At 41.3% G+C, this 14,749-nt stretch overlaps 1 protein-coding gene across 2 annotated transcripts in view; it reads left to right on the forward strand.

Annotated features, from left to right (window-relative positions):
• The window catches only part of LOC138665682 (sorbin and SH3 domain-containing protein 1-like), a 532,199-nt gene that overhangs the window by 449,546 nt on the left and 67,904 nt on the right, over positions 1-14,749 (forward strand). Inside the window, exons 20-21 of one of the 2 annotated variants that reach the window (XM_069753392.1) lie at positions 690-773; positions 7,561-7,626. The exons of the other annotated variant lie outside the window; for it this stretch is intronic. Of the exons in view, the coding sequence (XP_069609493.1) occupies positions 690-773; positions 7,561-7,626 (150 nt within the window). The remainder of the gene's footprint in view (positions 1-689; positions 774-7,560; positions 7,627-14,749) is intronic. 2 annotated transcript variants of the gene reach the window in all.

Raw genomic sequence — 14,749 nt, forward strand, 5'->3', positions numbered from 1 at the left:
CCCTGACTCATAGGCCCCCATAGTAACTGCGTGATGTGCCGCTATTAGCAAGCATGCCACTGGCTGGGGGCCCCTGGTGGAGTGGGGGCCCTAGGCAAATGCCTAGTTTACCTGCCCCTAACGCCGTCCCTGCCTTGAATTTAGCTCCAAAAAGGGACTTCTCTTTCCACACTGCATTGGGCTATATTAAGTCGAATACTACTACATTTATGTAAGTGAAGACCTAGTTATACAAGGTACATATTTGCACCTATGGGAAACGTAGATATGCGATGTATTTAAGGGTTAAGAATAGAATGAAACAATCCATACACCTTTAACACTCTGTTCAGTGTTGTCTGCTTTGCTCCTTTTGTGTGATTTTTCTATTTTGTTCAAGCTGTCACTATATTCATTGTATTTTGGTGTCTTACTGAAATGTCTCTTGTATTTTCTGTCTTTTTATTTCATCCGACTGCCTGACTGTGCTGGGCGTTCTGGTTCTTGCATATCCATGTTCTGTTAAAGATGCAGGATGTAATATGCCGTTCTATCCGCCGTAACAGATAATAAATCTTCTCTTCATTTCCAGTCCTGGCAGTGGGAAGGCGTGCTGGGACATTCTGCATCTCTAACAGTCCCTTTTCCTTCTTCTTTTTCATAATCTTCTTCTCCTTCTTCCTTCCATTCCCCTGTCATGACCTCTGTAGACTCGGGATAAAAGTCCAGACGAGATAGATTTAAAGAATGAACCTTGGTATAAATTCTTTTCGGAATTGGAATTTGGGAAACCGGTAAGTAGGCTAGATCTATTATCAGTAACAATGTGCTTTGTTATAGCTGCAAATAAAATAACAGAAGCCAAGCTGTGTGGTTTTTTTGTATTTTTCCTTTGCTGTGGGTGGAACAAATGTCCTTTTCTTGCTCCTGGCACAGCGTATTCCGAAGCACATCTTAGGTTCTCGATATAATTTTCTAAAAGATAATTGTTCATTACAACCACTGTGAGTTCTACATGTTGTGCTAACATATAGTAAGTGTTCTGCCACCCAGAAAGTGTACAAAAAGTGTATAATTGGTGGAGTAAGGCTGAACGTGATGGACCAAAGTCTTTTTTTTTCAACCTATGTAACTATGTATGTAACCCTCCAATACAAGAAATGAGGGCACTCACCAGTCTTCACCGTGATTCGTACTTTATTAATAGATACAACTTGTTAAAAATCCATGGCCGGAGTTGAATGAGCCGTAGCTCGTGTGAGCAGGGGGGGTCAGGACGACAATCGTTTCGCGCTGTGCTTGCGCTTCAACAGGTCATGGGACCTGTTGAAGCGCAAGCACAGCGCGAAACGATCGTCATGGGACCTGTTGAAGCGCAAGCACAGCGCGAAACGATCGTCGTCCTGACCCCCCCTGCTCACACGAGCTACGGCTCATTCAACTCCGGCCATGGATTTTTAACAAGTTGTATCTATTAATAAAGTACGAATCACGGTGAAGACTGGTGAGTGCCCTCATTTCTTGTATTGGATCGTATTGAACACTGTTTTTTCTGAGGAGCACCCGAAGTCAGGATTCGTTGGAGTTGTGCTTCTATTTGTCGGATCTGTTGACACAGCCTGTCAGATGTTTTAAGCCATCGAGGATAGTGCCGCTCGGCGTGTTGTTTCTCCGGCTCTTGTTGTATTTATGTATGTAACCCTGTTTGTTGTCATTCCATTCTCCAGCCCACACTGTTCCTGGTGTCCATTTATTGTGATTTCCTTTTTCCGGCTGCCTCAATGATTATGATTTCAAATTACATTATTGTCCAGCAGTTATCTGATTTATGGTCACAGCCAGTGCTTGTATACCGATTCCACTGGAGCCTAGAGATCACATTTTGATATTTATAGAAAAGTCAGGAAACAATGTCTGGATAGATTCCACTTAGAGGTTTTATTAAGACTCTATTATTGAAGGTAAATTTACAGCTACAAGTCTCCTATACAAGTGACGTCAGCGAGAGAAGGATCGGACAGTTTGACTTCAAAGCCTGATCCTTTTGTTCCTCTGATAGATGGTGTCTGGCCCAAGGTGTCTGGGATCTGCTTTCTTCTCTCCACACATGAAAAACACATGAACGCAGCCAAACTGAGCGATTCTGTATATTGGGGAGTCAGGAAAGATCACTAAATGCAGTGTATGGGCAATGTTCATTCGTATGAGGAGAAGTAAACGTTGAGGTCTATTTATCTGGACCCCATTTGTGCAAATCTGATGACTGTGTCAACATCTCTCTATTATACCAGTACTATTAGATATTCTACACTACTTTTTCTCCACCTCATGGCTGACTTTTCCATGGAAAAAAAGGTTTGACTGCTTTTATTATAGATGAATGGTTGGAGCATGGAAAATGCTGTGAAATTGTGACCTCAGAAATACTCAAGTGTTGTGTGATGGTTTAGCCGAAGCTTGTTCCCGTGACACCTTCATTTACTTGTATGGGACATCTTTATATTTGTGCTAAAGCTGTCATAAGTCTTATATATTAGAACAATTGTATACACAATACTCCACTAGAACAGTCATATACACCGTGTCCTACTAGAACAATCGTATACATCATCTTCCCAATCCCCTATGACCGTAGTATACATCGTGCTCCCCCAGATCAGTAATATATCATACTCCCATAGATCAGTAGTATACATCATGCTCCCATAGATCAGTAGTATATATTGTGCTCCCCCTGATCAGTAGTATACATCATGTTCCCCAGATCAGTAGTATGTATTGTGTTCCCCCAGATCAGTAGTATGTATTGTGTTCCCCCAGATCAGTAGTATACATCGTGCTCCCATAGATCAGTAGTATATATTGTGCTCCCCCTGATCAGTAGTATACATCATGTTCCCCAGATCAGTAGTATGTATTGTGTTCCCCCAGATCAGTAGTATACATCGTGCTCCCATAGATCAGTAGTATATATTGTGCTCCCCCTGATCAGTAGTATATATTGTGCCCCCCCTGATCAGTAGTATATATTGTGCCCCCCCCTGATCAGTAGTATATATTGTGCCCCCCCGATCAGTAGTATATATTGTGTTCCCCCAGATCAGTAGTATACATTGTGCTCCCATAGATCAGTAGTATATATCGTGCTCCCATAGATCAGTAGTATACATCGTGCTCCCCCTGATCAGTAGTATATATTGTGCCCCCCCTGATCAGTAGTATATATTGTGTTTCCCCAGATCAGTAGTATATATCGTGCTCCCATAGATCAGTAGTATATATCGTGCTCCCATAGATCAGTAGTATATATCGTGCTCCCATAGATCAGTAGTATACATCGTGCTCCCCCTGATCAGTAGTATATATTGTGCCCCCCCTGATCAGTAGTATACATCGTGCTCCCATAGATCAGTAGTATATATTGTGCCCCCCTGATCAGTAGTATACATCGTGCTCCCATAGATCAGTAGTATATATTGTGCTCCCATAGATCAGTAGTATATATCGTGCTCCCATAGATCAGTAGTATACATCGTGCTCCCCCTGATCAGTAGTATACATTGTGCCCCCCCTGATCAGTAGTATGTATTGTGTTCCCCCAGATCAGTAGTATATATTGTGCCCCCCTGATCAGTAGTATATATTGTAGTATATATTGTGTTCCCCCAGATCAGTAGTATACATCGTGCTCCCATAGATCAGTAGTATATATCGTGCTCCCATAGATCAGTAGTATATATCGTGCTCCCCCTGATCAGTAGTATATATTGTGCCCCCCCTGATCAGTAGTATATATTGTGTTCCCCCAGATCAGTAGTATACATCGTGCTCCCATAGATCAGTAGTATATATCGTGCTCCCATAGATCAGTAGTATACATCATGTTCCCCAGATCAGTAGTATGTATTGTGTTCCCCCAGATCAGTAGTATGTATTGTGTTCCCCCAGATCAGTAGTATGTATTGTGTTCCCCCAGATCAGTAGTATGTATTGTGTTCCCCCAGATCAGTAGTATACATCGTGCTCCCATAGATCAGTAGTATATATCGTGCTCCCATAGATCAGTAGTATACATCATGTTCCCCAGATCAGTAGTATACATCGTGCTCCCATAGATCAGTAGTATATATCGTGCTCCCATAGATCAGTAGTATATATCGTGCTCCCCCTGATCAGTAGTATATATTGTGCCCCCCCGATCAGTAGTATGTATTGTGTTCCCCCAGATCAGTAGTATACATTGTGCTCCCCCTGATCAGTAGTATATATCGTGCTCCCATAGATCAGTAGTATACATCATGTTCCCCCGATCAGTAGTATGTATTGTGTTCCCCCAGATCAGTAGTATATATTGTGTTCCCCCAGATCAGTAGTATACATCGTGCTCCCATAGATCAGTAGTATATATCGTGCTCCCATAGATCAGTAGTATATATCGTGCTCCCCCTGATCAGTAGTATATATTGTGCCCCCCCGATCAGTAGTATGTATTGTGTTCCCCCAGATCAGTAGTATACACTGTGCTACACCAAATAGTAGGATACATCATAGCCCTAGAGAAGATTTATATACAATATATTCCACTTGAACAGTCACCTTTACTACGCTCCACTAGAGCTGTCATATACATGATGCAACAATACAACAGTTAGGGTATGTGCACACGTTGCAGATTTCCTGCAGATCTGCAGCTTTTTTTTCCACGCAGAAACTCTGCAGATCCGCAAGTGATTTACAGTACAATGTAAATCAATGGCAAAAGAAATGCTGTGCTAATGGTGCAGAAAAATCTGCACGGAAAACACAGCAGATTCAAAAAAGGACCATGTCAATTCTTTTTGCAGATCTGCTGCGTTTCTGCACCCATTCCACAATAGAAATCTGCAGGGGTAAAAAAAGGAAGAAATCCGCACAAAAATCTGCAATGTGTGCACATACCATTATACATAACCAAAGCCCATGACAAGGACCTACCTTTTATCTCCGGAGACATGTTCACTTCTTGTCCTAACCTTTACTGTCATCATTATTCATAAAGGGGCATCACCAGTAGACTTTAGTCATTTTTTTTCACATTGGCAAAAGTTTGACTGTTTTTCATCCATTTTTGCTTCCTGTGACCGTGTAACCAGTCAGTGAAAAACAGACAGCATGCAGATGTCATCAGTTAACGATCTGGTTTGTTTCCGTATCCATTCTGCAAAACAGAGCAGCGGAGGATGTGTCCAATTTTCTTCACGTGGAGCATTGGATATAAATACTGACATTAGAATAGTCCCTTAGAATATTATGTCTGTGTTCTTTTAGTGAAATAAGATGACATCACACAGACAACATACCCCAACGTGTGAACACAGCCTTAGTTTTAGGATTTTTTCTGTAAGAAATAGTCTAGCGGTGCATGATTAGCTCCTAATGACGTTGTTTTATCATGTAGTAATTTCCTATTTGGGCTGTAGAAAACTGTTGGTTGTGGGAAATGAAATTAAAACGGTTGAGACACATTTTCTTGGGAACACTTAAAACACTGTGCAAAATATGTTAGGGCATCTTTGTCATTGTGCAAATGTTACAACTTTATACATTTACATAGGTTATACATTTACATAGTAGCATAGTAACATAGGCAGGAGAGGGGAAAAGAACACAGAGTTAAGCCAATATTGGGGAGAATGGCAAAAGGAAAACCCTCTCAGATGCCAAATGTCAGAATAAATTCCCAACCCCTTTAAATTTAGTTTAACGATTAACCATTGCTGCACTGTGTGCCACCTTGTGTGAAAACACGAAACAACATTGTATGAGTACAAATCATCATCCCCCATAGTACTCCAAAGAATTCTGCTTTGTGTAGTTATTTGAAGGCTTTACCACTATTCATGAGTAGAATATATCAATATTAAATGGGTTACCCAGGCATATATTATATAATATTGATGACATATCTTCAGGATAGGTCATTAATATCAGATCGGTTATGGTCTGAGACCCGGAACCCCCACAGATCAGCTCCTATTATATCTGGAGTGGAACAGCGCAGCTCCGTTCTATGTTTAGTGGCTGCTGCCCAGATCTGCAGATCAGCTTTTATTCTCTTAACAATTTATCTACAGTGGTGACTTCAGATGTAGTCATCATACCTCCCCTTATGTGATATTGATGACCTAGGCTGTGGGTAGGACATCATTATTATATGGTCAGACATATCTCAGGGTGGCATCAGGAACATGAGATATGGATGTTTGGTTGTGACCAGTGATTTTTTTTTATCTGGAAAACAATTATTGTTTCCTTTTTTTTCTTTTAAATCAGTGGAGCTACATTTTTGTAGGCCATGAAGAAAGTATATAGTGTAAATTTGCTCTCCTCCAAAAGTACAAAAACTGCATCTCAAACTTGCAGGATAGCTACCTAGAAATGGAAGAAGAGCGTTAATGTCTTGCCTCATTAAAAAGTCTTTTTTTTTTTTCATTTGTATAGCGCCATTAATTCCACAGCACTTTACAGACTTCATCATAACCATCACCGTCCCTATTCTGGCTCACAATCTAAATTCCCTACCGTTATGTTTTTGGAGTGTAGGAAGAGACCCAATAACACCCATACAAACACAAGAAGAACAGGCAAACGCCTTGCAAATGTTGTTCTTGGTGGGATTGGAACCCAGGACCCCAGTCCCCGACACTGCAAAGCAACAGTGCTAACCACTGAGCCACTGCACTGCCTATGACTTTAAGACATGACTAGGGTAATTGCTAAGCAATTCCTACATTTCAGGTTTTTGGATCTCTGCAAGTTTTATATGGTTCATTTTCGATATATGGGTAAACTGCATTCATACCTGAATTGCCAATGTCCGAGTCATGTATTGCTCTGCTATAACAATGTGGATGGACCGGTAGTAATGATGCGGCCCAATACTCATTTAATTATTAGGTTTCCGGGTTATTAATTTTCTATAAGAACTGGTCACAGACACAAGTGCTACTAAGACAGGCAGCTGCTGCTCTGCATGATCATTCTTACTAAACGGTAACTTTGTACCGACTGTACACATTTCATAAACTTTGTGGCTGAACTTGTGTCTCGTTGTCCTACATTGCCATCATGGAATTTCAGCCATTTGTAAATGTGGTAGGTACTTGAGGCCTTCAAACACCTAAACTGTTAGCAATTTCCGTCCTTACCAAGCTTCTGCCCTCTATTGACCCAAAGGAGTTAAGTTCTTCATGGTCACTAGGTGACCAAACTTGAGTTCTCCTTCTTGACTGCAGGTGAAAATCCACAGAGCGTGTGTTCACCTGTGCTCACACAGGGTCTTGCCCCAGCATGTTGAGGCTCTTCCTCAAGGACTGAACTGCAAGCCTCTCCAACTAACCTAATCTCTTCCGACTTTCTGCATGGCTGCTTAGACCCCCCCAGTTTGGTATGGGACATGCTTTCGCTTGTTTCCTTCTCCGTATTCTCCTCTTCATGCAGATGCCTCGACCTGTGTGTTACTTTTTAAAGCCATACTTCTTTTGATATCTTGTCTCTTTCTTTTTTTTCCATTCCCTTATTTCCTCCTCTGCTTTCCATCAGCCTCCAAAAAAGATTTGGGATTATACTCCGGGAGATTGCTCTATCCTTAAAGTAGAGGATAGGAAGGTAAAGACGCTTTCTTCATTTTGTCTGACAAAATCTGGTGCAGTTTCTGATAGTTTGCTTGTGTTGAATGTGTGATTAGCTCTTTTTTTTACAGCTTGTTCTTCTACTTTTATTATGCTAGTCTATTTGTATTGGCATGATGTCGTTGTGTGATTTTTCTACTCAGACTTACATAACTATTTTTTAGTCTAAACTTTTAGCTAAGACTAATATTATGCTACAGCAAATTGGACAGTAAGTCTTAGATTCTCAAAAATAATTTGTGCCCATGATGAGTTTTTGGTGAGCGTTTGATGCTGCATATTTCTGTTGTCACAAATGCAGCGTCTTACAGTTCAAAATGGATGGGATTTATCGAAATCTCCTGCCCACTGTGGGTTTTTTTTACTTTGGCATAATCTGACCTGTGGTTTGTGTTTTAATTCCACAACATGTCAATTTCTCTGACAGTTAGGCTGATTTTTATGTTCAGTTTTTCCCATTAGAATTGTTTTAGTTGCGGTAATTCTGCATGTAAAAAAAATTACCGGTATATTCATTTTTAGTGCGTTTTAACACTGGAAATGCATTAATGACATATGTAATCCGTACAACATTGTATCAATAAAGTTTTGTTAAAGCCAATGCCAGAAAGTGTCAAAAACTAAGCAGCTTAATTTAAAAAATGACATGCCAAAATAACACAACGTAAAAACACTATAAAAACAAGTGTAAAAAACGCACTCCGTTGTAAAAACGGCATGTAACCGAATTTACCTAAAAGGTGCAGAAGTGCTGCAGAAAATATACAACATCAAATTGTCAGTGAATTCTCATTGTGGGAATGTAGCCCTAGTACTACTACTGCATTGTGCTCAAATGTGGTCACAGATAGGCAATATGAATCGCAAGCGAGACTTATCAGAAGTTCGAATAAAGCTTGCACAACACAATCTGTTTTTTGCATGGTAGCTTTTGTTTTAAAGGGAATCTGTCAGTAGGATCACCCCTTTTAAAGGTGATGTGCCGCGAACAAAGTTCATTTTAATCAATAGATCTTATAATAATGTCCACAATTGGATGTGTTGTTTTTTTTTTTTAATGTTCCTGTGCTGAGATAATCTTATAAATGTGCCCCTGCTGTGTACTGTGTAATGGCCGTGTCTGACCGTACAGGAACATGGTGTGATCATATCACAGCTCCTGGGGAGGAAGCAAAAGAGTATACAGACAGGACAGAATGGGATCATAAATAATTGTTTGAGGTAAAACATTTCTTAAAAATAGGCAGAGAAATGCAATACCTCCCAAAAAGATCAAGCTGTGATCCTGTGTTGTCCTGTCTGTATCCTCTTTTGCTTCCTCCCCCGCCCAGGAGCTGTGATATGATCGGACTATGGTCCTGTACGGTCAGACACGGCCATTACACCAGTACACAGCAGGGGAACATTTATAAGATTTCAGCACAGGAACATTTTTTTATAAACACATCCAATTGTAGAACTTATTAATATTCCAAGATGTATTGATTCAAATCAAGTTGAAAATGAACTTTTCTCAAGGGATAACCCCCTTTAAGTATATATGGGCATGTAGGGCATAGGAAGCTGATTAAAATGATACCTTTATATCTGCGATCAAATCTCTTCTTCCAGAAAAATTCATGTTTTTCTTTCTCTGTGAAAATAGACCACCAGCAGCGGCCTGATATGGGGCCACAAGAAGTGAATACACGTATGGAAGTGCAGGGGCTGACTCATACAATCTCCATGTTTATGGTCAATTGCAAATTATAATAGTTTTTTATTCTTTTCTGTTTGTACTTTGTGCCTGCATTTAAAGGGGTTGTTCCACAATTCAGATTTATCCCATATTCTCATATTTATCCCCTATTACCACGGAGGCCCCTACCAATTACAACGGGGAATCTTAAGCCCCATTTCTCATCACTGCGCGACCATACTGATAAATTTTGGAAACAAAGTGGTGGTTGAGAGTACACGCTGATGATCCATTCAATGTCAATGGGGCTGACAGAAATTGCTAAGGGCCGTACTCTGCTGTCTTTGTCAGTGCAATAGACAACAAGAGCTGCAGGGCACACGATGCCTGCTACTTCATTCAAGTGTTCCTTAATGTAGAGATGCATCCTTCAGAAATGGGGCTTTGACCCTCATTCTAGTAAACTGTGGGAGTGATAGTGGTGGAGAACACAGTGAGGAGAAGCGTATTGCCTATCCTGGTAAATACGTGATATATGTTGTAAGGTGGCAGTTTGACGGGTCCTGGATGGGGGGGTATGTGTCACAGAGGTGCCATGTCTAAGTGATGTAGGATGCGGAAAAGCAGGCTCTAACACATGTAGTGCTTATATGTGTTGTATAGTGGGTCCGGACTTTGGGTCCTGGTTTTAGGAAAGGCCAAAAAGCTGGGTGGGACTGGCTGTTCCCTTATCTCCAGTTTCAGGACCGGGAACAGGCTATTTAGGCAATTCAGTTGCCTCATTCAGTGTCTGGGAGTAGAGGTGGTAGTCTGACAGAAACTGATCACTTGTGTATGCTGAGCAAGCCATTTGGTTTTCTTTTGTTGCTCATGTCCTTTTATGCTGGAACGGAAAGGCTGTTCTCTGTTTTCCATTTGTTTCTCTGAAGATTTATGAACTTTAGTAAATCATCCTGTTTTTCACTAAGAACTTTGCTACCTGTGATTACCTCAGCTGCTGCCAAAGAGTGGAATTCCTACAATGTCTTTGTGGTAAAACCCATGGGTCAGCGTGTTGTTGTTTTGGGTAAAAAGAAAAACAAAATTATATGAAAAAGGGAACACACAAATAATGCATCAGCGAGGCTTTTAGCTGTGTTTTAATCATTGCCAATAGTTGGCTACTTTCTTCATAATGTCACATTAGATTGCAACATTTGAAATCCTGATATCCATCTGCCCTTTATTTAGTGAAATCTGCAGATTGGGAAGAAAATGACAAAGTGTGAAGAGTATTGAACATTTCAGCAATTTGCTGAACGCAAAGAGATTCTGACTGTTATTGAACATAGAACGTGTAAAGTAATACGTGGTTCATTAGTTGTGCAGTTTATGCCGGGTGAATAATTGACGCTAAACATTGAAGTACGCCACAGATGTTGCAGTAGAATATCATTGTTCTTAATAGTTTAGTTTGGTCCTTAACAATGTGAAGACATTATAACTGGAATCATTCCCAGCAGACCGCATTGACAAGACTGGAATCCACCAAGCCTGTTCTGCCATGCCACTGCTGCTCTATAGTGTCTTGTGCCCGCTATGGCATTGCCTTTCATTGACACCAACATTCCCTTGGTTATTCTGACTCTGCAGTGTGATTCAAGCATGATATTTGCACAATGAGAAGAGTCACAGGGCCAAGGAGGCAACAGTGGTTTATATGTAGATGTTCACACAGATTACTCTATGTTCACGCCATTGCTGCAGATTGGCGGTTTGGGTTCTGCACCATAAATCTTCAAACATATACTCTAATAAGCAGATAAATGTGGTTTTTGAGACGCCATTCGCATAGTGGAAAAAGTCTACATGAAAATGACAATATGCTGAGGATTTTCAAATTTGTAGCATGTTGATTTTTGTTTGGAGTTTTGCCACAGAATTTACCCTACGTAATGCTCTTTTTTGGGTACCAAGTTTTCCAAGAGGAACACTCTCCAGGGCACGTTAGTGTTTTTCATCCTAAAGTGTCTTTTTTTTTTTTTTAAATCTTTTTGGTCATTTCCTGAGTGCTTTGCCATTTTTGACCAATTTTTGACTATTCTTTTGTCATTTTTTTTTTCTCTCCATTCAACAATTAAATTCTAGTGGCGTCTAAAACAAAAACACCGTGAAAGTGCTCAAATAAAGATGTCCGGGCACCTTTTGAGCACTCCCGTTGACCTGTATTGTAAACCTCAGAGGGTTTTCCCGAGTAGAAAAGACTTGGAATATGCTCAGGTCATTTTTATTATAACTGCTTGCGATTTTGTGAAGCCTGAGGCTGTTAAGATGCTCCAAAGCCTGAAGATATACACAGCAAGTTGGTTTTACAGAAAAATACATAGCTCAGTCTTTCGAACGTAACGGGAGTCCTTTTTCAGGAGAAATCTGCCTGAAAAATGCGTTGTGTGAACATTCTTTAATTGAGTAGGGTCAAATCTGCACCTGATTTTTTTTTTTTGCAGATTTGTGACCAAATCCCCAGCAGAAATTTACCATTATGCATGTGCAAGACCCTAGCCCGAGTCAGGTGTCAGTGTTCGATGGCATTTTTTCTAAGTCCAAATTAGTGGTAAAACCTACAATGAGAAAAAGTGTAGCGGAAAGAAATGCACCCCTTCTCAGACTTCGGCTTTTCCACACAGCAGTGTATTTCCATCAGTATTTTGTATCAGTATTTGTAAGCTAAAACCAGGACTGAAAAATCCAGCAGAAACTATACGGCCTCATTCAGACACTCGTTTTCACATACATATGATGGACAGAACACATATCTATCTATTCTAACCTGTAGAGTCATAGATTATTATTATTATTATACATTTTTATAGCGCCATTTATTCCATGGCGCTTTACATGTGAATACGGGGCAAATATAGACAAATACATTAAACATGAGCAGATAACAAGGCACACGGGTACATAAGGAGGGCGGACCCTGCCCGCGAGGGCTCACAGTCTGCAGGGGGTGGTTGAGGATACACTAGGAGAGGGTAGAGCTGGTGGTGCGGCTGTTCAGTAGGTTGAGGATCACTGCAGGCTGTAGGCTTGTCGGAAGAGATGAGTCTTCAGGTTCTTTTTGAAGGTTTCTATGGTAGGCGCGAGTCTGATGTGTTGGGGTAGAGAGTTCCAGAGTATGGGGGAAGCACGGGAGAAGTCTTGGATGCGGTTATGGGAAGAAGAGATGAGAGGGGAGTAGAGAAGGAGGTCTTGGGAGGATCGGAGGTCGCGTGTAGGTAGGCACCGGGAGACCATGTCACAGATGTATGGAGGAAACAGGTTGTGGATGGCTTTGTATGTCAGTGTGAGGGTTTTGAACTGGAGTCTCTGGGCGATAGGAAGCCAGTGAAGGGCTTGACACAGGGGAGAGGCTGGGGAATAGATCAAAATTACCCATAAAAATCTATGGGTACATGAAAAATCACTGACTCTTACATATTGCCATCCATGTGCAATGTGTATGCTGTCCGTTTTTAACATTGCAGTGGTCAGGATAAGCGTGGCAGTTTATTTTATTTTTCATGAGAAAACACTGATGGTAAAAACTGACACACAGACCAAATAGAGGCCTAATGGTAAGATTTTCAGCTCCTCTGTGTCTAACATGCCTGCTCTTCACTTAGGCTACTTTCACACTAGCGTCGTACGACGCACGTCACAATGCGTCGTTTTGGTGAAAAAACGCATCCTGCAAAGTTGGCTGCAGGATGCGTTTTTTCCCCATAGACTAACATTAGCGACGCATTGCCACACGTCGCAACCGTCGTGTGACGGTTGCGTCGTGTTGTGGCGGACCGTCGGAACAAAAAAAGTTACATGTAACGTTTTTTTGTGCGTCGTGTCCGCCATTTCTGACCGCGCATGCGTGGCCGGAACTCCGCCCGCTCCTCCCCGCAACTCACAATGGGGCAGCGGATGCATTGTAATAATGCATCCGCTGCCCCCGTTGTGCTGCGTTGTCACAGGATACGTCGGCCCGACGCCGACGCTAGTGTGAAAGTAGCCTTACAAAGACTGATGCAGAACTCTGACGTGTGAATTTGGCCTTAACTTGTAAAACAATTTGTATATGTTAGCAGTAATTGTCCGCTGCTCAGGTTATACGTAATTTGGCTTGCACATAGCGCTGGTTACAGACACTCGGGACTGACGAGGGACTGGGTAATATCCCCAAACATTGTCTGCCCACCCCACACACTCTGGGGGTCTCCACAGGGGGATACCTATCTGTCTGAAGTCTACGCTGTTCCAATAACACAGTCCAGAATCCTCCAGTTTAGAAGTGTCTTACTGGTCTCTGGTGCATCTCGAGGAGGATAGCAGGGTCTTGTTGGTAGAAGACCTTCCTGACTGTAGATATAGTCTGATCCACACTTCTTGGCCCAGCCTCCTTGTATTACCTCCTCCTGGACTGATCTCACAGTCCTGACCTTGATGTCACCAAGCTGTCCCTTCATAAGTGTGAGGCTCTGCAAGGACTACATATATTCTGGACTCCTCCTTCTTGAAAGACAACCAGGCATAGAGAAAGAGTTCAATAAGTTCCTATATCACCATGTTGGCTCCTAAAAGGCTAACCATCTCTACATTCCAGTTTGAGCTTTTAAGAGGGCTCATAACTGTGCCATGTGGCCATCTCTTATTTAAGTGAACCGTGAAATATATGTTGGTCTTTATAGGGAATCTGTCAACAGGTTTTTGCTATGTAATCTGAGGATAGCATGTGGTGGGGTCTGAGACACAGATTTCAGGATATGTCACTTATTAGGCTGTGTGCTGTTGTTTCCATACAATAAATGTTTTATCACCAGGATATTATCGCTGCCTGACTAGCTTTCTTGTGCCAGGTGGTCCGACCACACTCCTTCCTCTGATCTGCAGCTCACTGTTGCTAGACAATGTGCACACAAAGCTGTGCTGTGGGTGGGGTTAGCTTTCTGAGCTCTGCTACATCTAAAAACTCTGATTTGTATCACAACTACTGCACCCAGTAAACTAAGTAATACATTTTTGAAATCACGATCTTTTTTCCTACATTATGCTGCTCTCAGATGAGGTAACAAAAACCTAGTGACAGATTCCCTTTAATTGGCCGGCTACGCATGATCTAGAGCTTTGGGGTTTTTACATGGAAGGAATAGTATTGTCTTAATATTAATATAAACGTACTAATTTTCTAATCATGACATCTCATGGTTTGTCAGAATACACCTGAATAGCAATTATATTTCCATGTATATATCTTTCAAATATATACTTACCGTACATTGACATAAACCCAATTTGTGCTATCCTAATACTGTGCTGTGTGTTACACCTAAAGCTATAACGGATTGTGTATTATTTTTAATTTTTAATTGCTACTAATGAAAAACATTGTATGGTAATTAGTGATGAGCGA

Source organism: Ranitomeya imitator, chromosome 2 (assembly GCF_032444005.1).
Source record: "Ranitomeya imitator isolate aRanImi1 chromosome 2, aRanImi1.pri, whole genome shotgun sequence".
NCBI classification, from domain to species: domain Eukaryota; kingdom Metazoa; phylum Chordata; class Amphibia; order Anura; family Dendrobatidae; genus Ranitomeya; species Ranitomeya imitator.